The sequence below is a fragment of the Zootoca vivipara genome, chromosome 16, assembly GCF_963506605.1.
Source record: "Zootoca vivipara chromosome 16, rZooViv1.1, whole genome shotgun sequence".
In the NCBI taxonomy this organism is placed as follows: Eukaryota; Metazoa; Chordata; class Lepidosauria; order Squamata; family Lacertidae; genus Zootoca; species Zootoca vivipara.
The window spans coordinates 39991537-40005846 of record NC_083291.1 but is presented as its reverse complement, the minus strand read 5'-3'; the positions used below and the strand labels follow the sequence as shown (position 1 = coordinate 40005846).

The 14310-nt window shown below is 46.6% G+C and overlaps 1 protein-coding gene across 1 annotated transcript in view; it reads right to left on the bottom strand.

Annotated features, from left to right (window-relative positions):
• Positions 1 to 14116, bottom strand: part of PPP1R3F (protein phosphatase 1 regulatory subunit 3F) — a 34243-nt gene extending 20127 nt beyond the window's left edge. The window contains exon 1 of the mRNA XM_035141043.2: positions 12470 to 14116. Coding sequence (XP_034996934.2) covers positions 12470 to 13539 — 1070 coding nt within the window. The 5' untranslated portion in view covers positions 13540 to 14116. The remainder of the gene's footprint in view (positions 1 to 12469) is intronic.
• Between the last annotated feature and the right edge of the window lie 194 nt (positions 14117 to 14310).

The following is a 14310-nucleotide window of genomic DNA, read 5'->3' as shown; positions in this document are numbered from 1 at the left end:
TGGGGTTTGCTAGGGGTTTTTGCATCATAGGATTCTGTGTACATTCCAATATGCCTTCCTTTGAGATCCTTCAGAGGAACAACAGTCTCTCTCTCTCTCTCTCTCCCTCCCTCCAGTGCTTATTTTACAATTGTACCTTGGTTTTCGAACAGCTTAGTTCTCAGACGTTTTGGCTCCCAAACACTGCAAACCTGGAAGTGACTGTTCTGGTTTGTGAACTACTTTTGGAAGCCAAACATCCGACGGAGCTTCCACAGCTTCCAATTGGCTGCAGGAGCTTTCTGCAGCCAATCAGAAGCTGTGCTTTGTTTTCCGAATGTTTTGGAAGTCAAACGGACTTCTGGAATGGATTCCATTCAACTTTCAAGGTACGACTTTATTTACTTGCCCTGTTTTTATACAGCTTTCGCTGCAAGTTCAAAGTGACGAACAGCAGAGCCAGACTAGAGTCTGGTGATGCAGTCCCCTTGAAATTCCACCAGAGGGCTGGAGCCTCTCTCTGATTGGCTACGAAGTCAGCTCGCCACAGAAGGGGGAGGAAAGCACTTTGGGAGGGAGAATAAAAGGGGCAGTTTCTGAGGGAGACAGTTAGATAGGGCTGGATTTGAGATGAGAGTTAGGCAGTGAGATAGGGAGTAGGTTAGGTTTTGACTGAGGGAGAACTGGCTCAGAACAGAGCCTCACAGCTTAGATAGGGAGACCATGTTGAGGGTCTGGGAAAGGTATACAGACAGGCGTGTCCTGGGAGGGCTGAGCCTGAGCCGGGAGAGGTAGAACCTGTGTGAATTCAGGCTCCCTGGGTCTCAGTCTAGCCAGGAGGGAAGAGTCCTCCTAGGTACAGAAGACTCCCAAGCCAGTAACAAGGGGGGAGGTAATCCCCTGGGTCTGTTATACTATTTTGGCATTCCCCAGGAGTGGGATTGTTAAGTGAGGAAAAGTGCCTCTTGGTCATGAAGCACGGTATTAATCTGTGAAGGAAGCTGTGCCGTAATAAAAATATTTCATGGAGCCACCTGTCATAGCTGAGTAACAGAAACTGATTTAAGCATCTTATTACATATTTTAGAAACCTGAACATCTACCTGATTTTTAGTATCTGAAGTTTAAGAAGAGCTGTGCCTATAGTATTACGTTTAAGCCTGTGACATCTTTTTACCTCGTTTCAGTAATAAGTTAAGTTCTACTTGAAAGAACACATTTCCTGACCCATTTTGTTTCACAAACTTCTCTTTGTTTAATAAACTTTTCCTGTTTGATCAACTCCTGCCTGAGACTCTAAATCATTAAGTTTCCCCTCACACAAGTCCCTCTTATGATCGTCTGTGGTAAATTGAAAAACTTCGTGTAATTGGTGTACAGTGAGGTCGGTGCACTCTCTTTAAATTGCGGCCGGTAGCGGGATCTGCTACAGTAATAATTAAAACGATTGATAGAAAAAAATCGAAACTCAGAAATACAAGATCGCTTTAGCAACAGGCATAAAGCAGTATTTCCTGGCAGCCCAAATTTCTTCTGAAGAGGAATGTCTTGACTATGGAGTCAAGCAACCCTCTCTAGGAAGTGAAGACTATGTGAATGGACAGCTAAGGCTCTTCTTCTTGCAGATAACCTTGGATAGAAGAATCTAGAGAAAAGATTTTGTACAGTGTCTTAGGGTAGGAGGAGTTTCATACGAACAAACAAAAAGCTTCACTCACACCAGTGTAGACAAATAACTGTGGCAAATCACCACATGGGGAATCAAAACCTTTCTGGAGATGACAGAGGAGAAAGGTTGAGGTCAGGAACACAGACAAGTTAAAGAACAAATGTGTCACCTGCCTGTCTGTGAGGATTTCTAGACAGCGAGAGCAGACATGTGTGAGTGACAGTGATAAGTTAGTAACTTGCGTCTTATCACCCAATGGAAAAAAATAAGTTTGACACAGATTAAATGTTTACATCCCCTTCTCTTCTCAGTCTTCTTCAAATTGGGGGACAAGATTCACAGATTTTGCAAAATACTTATATTTCAAGTAACAGATCAAACACAATCCACCAACCAAGTATGGCAGATTTCCAGGAGTTCATTAGAATTCCTGGTTTTGCAGATCACTTGGAACAGCCGGGGGGGGGCAGACCCAGCATCGGGCAAGTTACCAACAGTGGCTGATAAACTTGGTAGGTCACAACTTGTGTAGAACTCTCCAGCTGTATCACAGCTCTCTTGTTTTGGAACAGAACCCAGGAATTCAGATGCCCAAACACTGCTTGCTTTAAGCTAAAGACCATACTTTCCTCTAGGGGCTGTTATAAAGCCTGAGATAATTTTAGGTACTGACCTGTACAGATATTATTTCAGGCTGCTTTTTTCCATTCAAGAAAGAAGTATCTTCAACATAAACAATGTAATCTGTATACAGGTACCTGCAACTTTTAGATATTTGCTGCAGCAACTTAGGCCATCTTACATCAGCTTCAGAGTTCATGTAAATTGTCAAAGCAAATCCATGGATTTATGACTTGCACATTACATTCTTCATACACAAGAGGTGACACTCACAAGTAGCTCTTCTTAACATTTAAGTTTATTCCATGGAGTTTATACTATGTTGGTTACACAGAAAGTGAGATGCTAGGTTCCAAGGCAGGTTGCAAAATCAAAACACATTGTTAAAAACAGTATAAAACAACTTATAATCACAGAAGGATAGACCCTAAAAATATGCAACTCAAATGCCAAAAGTCAGGGTAAGAAGAGCATATTAGGCATTCACCCCTTGTGTAATTAAGATGCCAAACACATTTCTGTGGGGAGGGAGGACCAGAATCTAGGGGCTGCCACAGAGAATGCAGTTTCCCAGGTCAGCACCACTCCAAAACTTCTGAGGGCAGAGGAACTACCAAGAGGAGCCCCTTTGCTGATCTTTACACCTGAGAGGGTCTGTAGGGAAGGAGGCAATCTTTCAGCCATTTGGTGTCTGAGTTGTTTAGGACTTTAAAACAGTCACATGCCCACCTTGAATTGGGCTCAGAAACGAACTGGCAATCAGTGTAACTGTTATATGAGATCTAAATGGAACCCCAGCCTGTAACCTGGCTTATGCATGTTAGACCAAGTGAGGTTTCCATAACACTAATACAACCAGTTAGTTGAATCCAGCCTTATATTACCGTATACTGTATTAAAAAACATTGCAAGTTTTTGAATTTGCAGGTTTCTAACTAATTTACGGGACGCAGGTGGCGCTGTGGTCTAAACCACTGAGCCTTGGGCTTACCAATCGGAAGGTCGGCAGTTCGAATCCCCGCAACAGGGTGAGCTCCCATTGCTCAGTCCCAGCTCCTGCCAACCTAGCAGTTCGAAAAAACATCAAGTGCAAGTAGATAAATCAGTACCGCTCCGGCGGGAAGGTAAACGGCGTTTTCGTGTGCTGCTCTGGTTTCGCCAGAAGCAGCTTAGTCATGCTGGCCACATGACCCAGAAAAACTGTCTGTGGACAAATGTCGGCTCCCTCGGCCAGTAAAGCAAGAAGAGCGCCTCAACCCCAGAATCATTCACGACTGGACTTAACTGTCAAGGGTCCTTTACCTTTACCTTTAATTAATTTACAGAGTAGAAATAAATTAGATTTTATATGCCCGGACTAAGAACTCCACCAAAGTGTATCCATAATGGCCCATAATGGAAAAATGCAAAGGAGAATGAAAGTTCTACAGGTTGCCTGTCCCTTCCAACACTACCCTTCCACCCTTACTAGCTGTAGAAAAAAACAGGGCAAGTGGACAGCCCTTTTGCCTAAAGACAGAGGCACTGTAGGTGGAAAGAGGAAGGAGACAACCTCATTCTCTTAGCATGGTAGTCCAGTTTGACCCTACCTTGGGCAGGTAAACAAATTATTGTTACTCAAGGAAGAGAAGCAAGCAATGTTTTCACTGCATTCCGTAGAACCAACAAGATAGCTGGGCTTCTCTTTCTCACTTGGTATGTGGCAGCAGCAGCCTGCTCTGTACATAGAACAGATTCTGCCACTTCAGCCTCATTTACCACATTGTACCCAACTGTCTAAAACTGTGCATGTGTTTTTGGACAATACCTCCCTATCTTGGACAGCCTCTGCAATCCATGAACTCTCCTACCTGTCAAATGCCAATTTCATTAACTCTTCTGAGGAAAAAGGGGGGATAATTATTATTCTTTCTGTTTTCACCATTAACAATTAATTGAGGGGTTCATCATGGGGTGGCGAGGTTGCACTAAATGACTAAAATGACTAAAATGATTTAATTTTTTAGGCGTACTCATAGAAACAGCTTGCATCTCAAGTGAATCACAGACAGATAACGCATTGTGAATATATTTTGAAATGGTATTTAAAGAAGATTTTGTCAATATCCCTTATCCACTCCAGACACAGTCTTCTGAGTGAAGGCTCCTTTGCAGTCTCAGACATCCTGCAAAAAAACCAGATGACCCTAATCCATGCCCAGAAAACATTTAGGAGGGTTCTTAATTTGAGCTAGATCCCACTACAGTTCTATCCCAGAATGTGCTTTCAACACCAGAACTCAGGCTCAGTGCAGGTAAAGAAATAATAAAGGTAGCTGGAGTGCATCTGAACATGTGCACAGTGTTTGAAATTCCCCAGGCACCAGGCATGTGTTGCCACTGGCACTGGTCAAATTGCGACCATGAATGAAAGGTTGGTGACTAACATCTCCATTGGACTGACCTCTCCAGCTTTCTTAAGCAGGGAGGCAGAAGAGCTTAGTTATTGCATTTATATACCACCTTTTTTCTCCAAGGAGTAAATGGTTCACCCCACTCTTAAATTAATCCCTATGACAACAACAAAAGCAACAACAATAAACAGCATTACAAGCATTACAAAAAAATGGCACCTGGACATTCCATTGTGGCAACTGTAACCTAGGTTTAAGGCAGAGGTTTTCAACTTTTTTGAGTCCACGGCTCCCTTAAGCAACTACATTCTTCCTGCGACACCCCTGAGGGGCTCAGGAGCCCAGTTATGTCACCCCTTGCCTGCAGAGCTAGCAGGCCCTCACCCTTTTTTGAACAGCTTCCCCTATGGAGTGTTCCCTCAGCCTCCTCTCCTTGAGAGTCCTCTGGGCAGCTGCTGCTGCCATCCCTGGTCTCTGAGCTAACCCTCCCCACACCCCAGACAGAGGTGCCTTCCAGACAGCTACTGCAATAAACAGCTGTGCAAGGCACTGCAAGCCTTTGGGAGGCAGAGACGTGAGAGGGCATCAGAGGAGGGAGGGGAAGAGGGACAGAGGTCAATGTTGCCCGCAGCACCACCGACCATCATTAAGACACCCCAGGGTGCCATGGCACACTAGTTGAAAACCATTGGTTTAAGGTGTCATTTGGTGATTAGCTTATATATATATATACTAGCTGGCCCTGCCACATGTTGCTGTGGCTTAGCCTGTGAAATGGGTCCTCAGAGTCCCCCTTCAGACTCCCCTGTAGGCCCCACTGGGATGTTTCATTTCAGTGGGGAGATCTCCGTGGAGGGCGGGATCATGGATCAGGCAAGATATGAGCGGAGGGCACGGATTGTGGATCGGGTAGGATGGTGAAGGCCGAGACCTATGGGGGGATCTCTGGGGAGTGGGGGGATCTCTGGGGTAGGTACCTCCGTGGCAGGAGGGGTACCTTGGGGAGTGGGCTACTATTGGGGTGGCCTAGTGCCTGGCAGAGGTCTGTTCTCCGGGGTGGGCTGTGTCCCGGGGTGGTGGGGTGGATGGAGAATGGCCGTTATTTTGCCAGTGGGCAGGATTTTGGGTATATGCTTGATTTTGTTTGGTTTGGTGGATGGGTAGTGGACGGGATTTTGGCAGTATGTTGGATGCTGTTTGTTGGATGTCCACTGGAGCGGGTAATTTTTTGTATACAAATCCAGGTTTCTACCTGTCCTAGGTTTGTTTATGGACAATGTAAGTGGATAGAGACACTCTCACATGCGCTCCCGATGTTGTGGGCAAATTTGAGGATGATCGGGTAAGCGGTTGTGGAGAAAGGTACGTTGGAACAAACATGCACCCTCTACATTTATATATATATATATAGATGGTGATTAGCTTATATATCTGAGTTTCTAACACTGCATTTGCAGCATATATTTCAGTCACAACTCTAAATGTCTAGGAAGGGGGGTGGGTAGACAGGGGTGAGGAGGGTTTACTGATCAGAAAAAAATATGGCTTCCAGGCATGCTTGAGCCTCTTAGAAACTAACTGCCACACTCAGGTTAATGTGGGTCTTTGAAACCTTGAATGCTTTACTGGTGAAACAACCACATGTCTCTTGTCATTTAAGGGCTTTACCTTTCTGAAACAGTAAGACCATGGAAGAGATTCAGATGCTTACAGAGTTTGGAAGAATTCATGGATGTGCGTGCATTTCTCTCTCTGCCTGCCTTTCTGCACTGCTGTTTTGTCCCTGCCCTTTGCTTGCAATTTTAAGGCATAATCCAACAAAACCTTTTTCGATCCAAGCCCCATTGAAATGAATGGGAGCTGATCAAAAGCAGTCCCTGCTCATTTCAATGAGGCATGCACAGGAGCATTTATCATTGGTTTGTCCCCTTCAAAGATAACTGGTACAGTGGTACCTCAGTTCTTGAACATAATCTGTTCTGGAAGACCATTCGAGTTCCAAAACGTTCGAAAACCAAGGCACAAAAGGCTGTTTGCAAATTCAATTGAGAAAATGGAAAAACACACAGCGGAAGACGTTCAACTTCTGAGGCGCATTCAAAAACAGAAGCCTCAAAACGCATGTATATTTTTCCGTCCCGAGACAAACTCTTAAAAATGGTTCTGCAAGTTTTCATTATGCTTTAGTTTGCAACAGGGAGGAAATTATTAGCTGTGTCCATGACCTCACCAATAAAACCTCTTCTCCATCTACAGAGCAAATCTGAAACGTTGTTAGATTATTTGGGAGGCGGGGAGAGGAATAGAATCATAGACTTGTAGAGTTGGAAAGGACCCCAAGGGTCATCTAGTTCAACCCCCTGCAATGTAGGAATCTCAGCTAAAGCATCCATGGCAGATGCCCCTCTAACCACTGCTTAAAAACCTCCAAGAAAGGAGAGTCCATGTGAAAGATGAACACAAAAACATGAAAAGTAGATAGCTGTCTGAAGCACGAGGGGAAGGGAAAATAATCCAGCATTCAATTTAATGGTATATGTGCACTTAAGGTAAGTTACACCCCACTAGTGAAGAGGTTGCTGTGATCATTGTTAAAATGTTATCTGTCTTCAGATTCAGTCTACAACATGAGACACAGAACAGAGCATGGTTCTGTGATCCTTTCCACCCTAGTTATGAAATATCACCTGAGGTGGGGGGAGGTAATGCTTGGAGGGGGGAATCGGAGAAGGGTATCGGGGGGGGGGTGAATTAAGGCAATTCAAAGAAATATCACCTGAGAAAGCAAGTTTCAAATATAATATAATCCTGCAGGTGAAGGGTGGGTGGGGATTTCCGCTGACACCATCTGCTCACTTTATATACTACTGTATCATCAGTAGAGTCAAGAGACCACAAAGAATACATGCTTCCATCTGAGGCTGAAAATAAAACAAGTTTCCAGCTTTTTGTCTTTACTTCTTCCCTTGGCACATGCATCTTTTAATATTCATTTTTAGAATTTTGTTTAGAATATTCATATTTAGAATTTTGTTTTTTACTTTATTAGAAGAAAAATACTTTTGTAATAATAAAAAGAAAACATTATGAACCCTTGCCCTTCATCCGTCCTACTCCCAATAATCTCAACACTCTTTCCCTCCAAGCCAACAACATAAATACAAATGGGATATGCAAAACATCAATCAAGTTGCCAAAGCTTTGAAATGGTTAATAACAGAAGTTAGTCTTTCACATAGTGCTTTTAAAGTAGTCAAAGTGCTTTGCTACAAATTCTTGCAACAACAAAACTCTCCCTTCCTGTCCTGTATGCTTGGACCTGCATCCCAGAAAACCTGTATGATGCCTTTAATGTCTCCTAAATTCATTCTCGAAATCTATCTTTTCCATGAAGCATTTGGCACAACTCCTTAGTTCCCATGACCTCTTAACTCAGTCCGTAACTAAGTCAAAGCATGTAGAACTGAAACAATGGCATGTTATTTGTTTACCCCATGCTTCCACTTCCCTCCATAGCTGCCAAGTTTTCCCTTTTCTTGTGAGGAAGCCTATTCAGCATAATGGAATTTCCCTTTAAAAAAGGGAGAACTTGGCAGCTATGCTTCCCTCCCCTGGTTGTTTCCCCTATGCTGAATTTCAGGTTGTAAACTCCTCAGTGCAGGGACCCTTATGCTTTGTGAAGTGTCACATAGAATGATGGCAGTGAATAAAATGCAGAAATCAATCATTTTCTTCTTCTTCTTAAGCTCCCATGCTTTATGTGGTAACCAAGATCCTGTATTTCTAGATACCACTGTCCTTGGACAGATAATCACTTCTTCTATCCTAAGATACCACAACCTTCTCCATACTATTAGAAGTATTATTTAATTATTACCATCACTTTTTAGAAGACATAGCTCAAGGGAACACAAACATTGTGAACCTATTCCAAGGCAAGAAAAACAACTGTGCTTTCCCAGGTATAACTAGGATTAAAAAAAAATAGGCAAGTCACTTGTCATTATTCAGGGAAGATACAACAGATCAAAATGGTTAGACCTCACACATCACAATAACCCTGAAGATTTCCAAGAAACCTCTGCATTTCTGTACTGTTCCCAAAGTGCTAATAGGACAATGCGAGGGAGCAAGGAGATGGTTGAAGCCTCTTTGGCCTGAGCCAGCAGGAAAGGGGTTCCACCTCTCCCTAGTTGCAGAATTTCTTATTCAGTCTCCCCTTCTTCTCCATGGGTGTAGCCAGGGGGGAAGCTGCCCCACCCAAAATCAATAAAAATACTTAACTAACTGAGGTTCTGCCTCCCTAACAAAAGCCTGCCCCGCAACAAAAAAAAACCTGGCTACTTCCATGTTCTTCTCCCCAGCCAGTCATACCAAGTCCCTGCTACCTTGACTTGCTTGTGAGCAGACCCTTAGTCATGACCCTTAGTCACTCACAGGGAAACCTTGCTTCAAGTCAAGGGAATTGTTTTTGGCTCCTGTAGTGGAAGCATTTTGCTCCCTCTCCAGGCCCACAACTGAGGGAACTGGCTGTCACTTCAATTCTAGAGTTGTTGCTTCCCCCATTCCTTGTGGTTTCCCTATCTACTTAACCAGCCATCTTCCTCCTCCTCCTGTTATAACAGGGCCAAATGAAAAAAAAAGGATAGGACTTCTACATTTTCACATTCCTGTGATTTCAGCAGGTATAGCTTGTCATTCAAGGAACATCTGCTGAAATCTCTATTAAAGGTACAAGAACACTATTTTCTTTCAGCTTGCTACTCTATCCTGCGTCTGAAGGCTTCAGCAAAGTAGAAGTGCCTTCTGAAACACCACAGACCAAATCAATGTTACATAGTAGTAGGAAGGTTTTTTTTTGAGAAACAGAGTGTGTGAGGGGCTGCTTCCAGATTGGAGCCCTTTGGTCCAATTAAAATTTTGATTATTAGCTTTAAAGAGGAATTAAGACAAAGGCTACACATCACATTTAATGCAGTGTTATAATATCCTGCAATGGCCTTTCCCACGGACAATATTCTTGTACCACATTTGCTCACAAATCTGTCCCAGTCAGCAAAGGTTCCGTCTAATGTTAATAAAGTGTCCCATTTGCAAGTCCTGCTTTATTGCTTTCTGTTGATCAACAGGAAGCAATAAAATACAGGAAATGTGTAATTATATGGGCAGTAGCCCTGAAATGCCTCAGTAGTTTTTGCCTGTCTACCACAAACAAAAACCTGAAGTTTTCTGGGTTCTTCATGAAAACTAAGTCAACAAAGGATGGAAATGGAGGGGGAACACATAACTGTTTATCATTCTGTTTATATACTCAGCAGTGGTGGTGATCACAATGTCTGCCACAGTCTACTTTGTTACAGTACTTAACAGAGTGGGGTAGTGCTGGCTCTGGGTTCTTCTTCAAGTAAGCTGGTTTTCACACAAGCCACTAAAGGCTAAACATGAAGTTACAGGCATCTCCCCACCTACACACATTCTACTCATGCACAACTGTGTATACACATGGTGCCAGGAAATAAAATAAATGAAATAAAATAAAATAAAATAAATAGAATCATATGAGGAAATGGTAGGAGACAGCTGGAAAGTCCTTGTGGCTTGCAAGGAGACTCTCCCCAGAGCCCAAAGAGGATGTCAGGGAGGGCGGAGGAAGCCCCAAAGAGACCAGAGCAGCAGCATCAGGGCTTGTTTATGCTGCTCAGCCTCCTCACCTAACAGCTGATGTGAGGGGTAGCACAACAGCAACAGCCATTTTCTCACACATCCTCCAGCCCCTAAATATTTTGGTCTGGATTGGAGAGAATGGAAGAGAGAGCTGGAGAGGAGGAAATCGGCATTTAGAGGCTGCTTCCCACTTTACATGATTTCACTTATGTGGCGGGGGACGACGACGACCTGGAATATAACCTCCAAGTAAGTGGGGTGATACCTGCGCATACACACACCATCATTTCCTACAGTAAAATCCAAGCAATGCTCTTCTGGTATAGTGGTAAAAGTATAACTGAAAAGTCACTATCCTTTAATGCAGGCATCCCCAAACTTCGGCCCTCCAGATGTTTTGGACTACAATTCCCATCATCCCTGACCACTGGTCCTGTTAGTTAGGGATCATGGGAGTTGTAGGCCAAAACATCTGGAGGCCCGCAGTTTGGGGATGCCTGCTTTAATGATACCACAAAATCTGTTATGTGAAGCAATTGGCTTCAGCATACAGTGGTACCTCGCTAGACGAATGCCTCACAAGACAATTTTTTCGCAAGACGAATGCGTTTTGCGATTTCAATGGAGACTCGCAAAACAAAGTTTCCTACGGCGCGCTTCGTAAGACGAATCTTTTTCGTCCCATAGGGTGCCTCGCAATACTTTTTAAAATTCGTCTTGCGAGGCACCCTATGGGAAACCGCACTTCAATGCGTTCCTATGGGAGCCGCTTCGCAAAACTAATTTTTCGCTATACAAAGCGACTCACGGGACGAATTAAATTCATCTTGCGAGGCACCACTGTACTAAATGGCTGATCACCTTAGGTAGCAGATTTTGGGTTATCAGCAAACAATGACATGTGTACAGGGAAGAACAGTTGAGTGGTGATGGTTCATATGAGCCTCCATCTTCAGTCTGAAGTGGTGTAAGTCACACATAGATTTATCATCTAAGCAAGAACAAGGCCTAAAAATCATGGACCAACCAAGATTGATAAATTAGTGTGTACAGATTAAACATCTGTACAGATGACTTTAAACATCTGTATGTTATCTACAAGTGACAAACACCAGTGTGTGCAGTGATCATGCCTGCCACATCTAAGTACTGAATCGCCTTGAAAAGATTTCACTTTTCTGTAATCAGTATGCAAAACCAACTAGAATACATGTTTGCCTTAAAATGGTTCTCTTCCACATTCTACACATTAACATTAAAATATTAAAATATGAACTCAATGGTGTGGTGTAGTGGTTAAGAGTGGTAGACTCGTAATCTGGGGAGCCGGGTTCGCGTCTCCGCTCCTCCACATGCAGCTGCTGGGTGACCTTGGGCTAGTCACACTTCTCTGAAGTCTCTCAGCCCCACCTACCTCACAGGGTGTCTGTTGTGGGGGAGGAAGGGAAAGGAGAATGTTAGCCGCTTTGAGACTCCTTCGGGTAGTGATAAAGCGGGATATCAAATCCAAACTCTTCTTCTTCTTCTTCTTTTAGGGCCATGTGTGAAAATACCCTAAGGCATTATCTGGGAGGGGACAAAACCAAGCTTACACCTCTGACAACTATTTGCACCTCCCCTAGGAATGCCCATATTACACTATAAGAATCTTTGGTACAAGTGAGAGACACAGAGGAAAAGGGGACCCATTAAAAACAGTTCAGAGATAGGAGAGCATTTGAGACAAGCCTACTTAGTGCTTAAATTAATACACCATATATTTTGTTTCCTTTTAGCAAAAAAAAAAACACACAAAACACTATAGCTAGTCCCTCTCTTCAAAAGGAAATTTGTGACCTAAAAGAGCATCTCCAGTTCGCAAATATTAGAGGTTACTGCACATAGGGTCCAAGCAAACTGGAAAACAATACTGCTGGGCAAGATGTTCTATCCTGAAAGTGGCGGGGCTGAGCGATTTCTCACAGGGCTAAGGAAGCAAGAAACTTTGGTTCCAACCCCCTCTTTTGAGCAGAGTAGAATCTAGTGGATTCATTAGGGATGTGAGAGCAGAAGCCTCCAGGCCATGGATTGGGCACAGGTGTCAACAGCTTTTGAAAATGTGTCATGAAAAGGAAGGGGCACATAGAACACTGAGGGGCATTACCTGATTTTGATTGGCCTCATACAGCTCTTGAGTCTTCGTGATTCGCCCTCTTTGCCAGACCTCTTTGGCACACCCTGGGAAGGTGCAGCCCCCTTCAGTATCACACTGTAGTTCCTGCCGTCATTGTTAGCCCAGTAGACGCCCTCCTCGGTCTGGTACCGCACCACAAAGTCAAGCCGGGCCCCTCCTTCCTCTTCCTCTTCGTCATCCTTATCGCCAAATTCCAGGCGGAAAGCAAAGCGGTCAGTCAGGCCCCCATCTGGTGAACCCCCTGGAATATAGAGGGCAGGGTAGTCCCGGTGACTCTGCCACCGGTCTCGGCTGGCCCGCACATGCACAGCCTTGTGATAAGAAACGTTGAGCACACGCACGATGCCACGCAACAGCCGAGGCTCCCCTGGCTCTGGGGGCAGCAACTCTTCCAGCTCCACCTTGGCCTGGCGCAGGCGCCCAAGCTTCTCCTCCTCACCTTGCCCCGCAGGTTGCAACACAAAAGATGGCAGAAAGTAGGGGGAAGGAGAAGAGGGTGGCTGAGAAGAGGCCAAGGGTGGCACCACCTCAGGGGGAGATTCAGGTGATGGTGGTGGCCAAGGCTGATAGCGCCGCCAGTGTGCCAAAGGCAGGCCCAGGGCATCAGCGAACAGCACGTGCCGGCCTGCAGCATTCTGGGAGGGCTCCTCCATGGCAGCGGTGGTGGTGACATGCTGTGGGGGCTGCTGCCCTTGGGCATGCTGGGAGAGTGGACCAGCAAGGCCCGGAGGTTGTGGGCAGAGAGGCCCTGGCAAGCAAGGGGGCTGGCGGTGCTCTTGCAGCCCTTGCTGCTGCTGCTGCTGCTGCAGCTGCAGCTCCTCGTCCTCGTCGCCTGAGGAGCTGCTCCCCCCGCCGGCGGTGGGGTGCTGGGGCCTGGGCACCGGGGAGGAGCGGGGCACCAGGGTCCGAGATGGGGGGTCTTCCTCCTCCTCGTCCTCCTCCTCCTCCTCGTCCTCCTCCGCCGCCGCCTCCCGAGCCAGGGACATGGCGGGCAGCGGGGGCGGCGGCGCGGGGGAGGAGGCGGCCCCCGCGCCGGCCATGGCGAGCGGCTGAGGGAGGCCGGCGGCGCAGGCAGAAGCGGTTGCTATTGCCGAGGCGGCGGCGGGGGCGGGGCGGCCAGGCGGGCTGCTGTCAGGCGGGCAGAGCGGCGCCGGCGCCAATGGAACGGCGAGGAAGGCCTTGCTCTCCTTCCCTCCCTCAGAAGCCGGGGCGCCGGGCGGGCGCAGCAACGAGGCGGAGGCCCGTGGAAGCGGAGGTTCCTCTCGCCGCCCGAGCGATAACGACAGCAGCAATAAGCGAGGATATCGGGGCGCCTGAAGAGAGGAAGCAGGCAGGGGAAGCGACCGAAGGGCAGGCGGCGTGCCTCTTCTTCGTGCCGCGGCTCCACTCCAGAGCGCGCTAAAGCGGGAAGAAAGGGCGCCTTCTTCCTCCGGCGGACGCTGCTCAGCCTCGCGCCCGCCGGCCCAGAGGAAGGGAAGGAAGCCCGAGTGCGCGCGGCGCGGGCGGCGGCAGGTGCGCGGAGTCCGCCCGCGGGTCACCCTTGCCCGTCGGCCGAGCCGCCGCTCCCCGCGGACCGACCGACCGACCGCGAGCTCCTGGGCGCCGCTGTCCCTTCGCTCCGCCACATGCGCCGTGCGCCTTGACGCTGCTAGTGAGCAAATGGCCGCGAAAAGAAGCGGCGACCCTCCAGTAAACGGGGATGGAGAGCAAGGGGCCGGCAGGGCAGGGCGCGGGTTTCCTGGGCCTACTTCAGCCCCTGCACGTAGCGATTTAGAAAGTAAGGGATGGAGATGGAGACGGTGCCTGGCCGC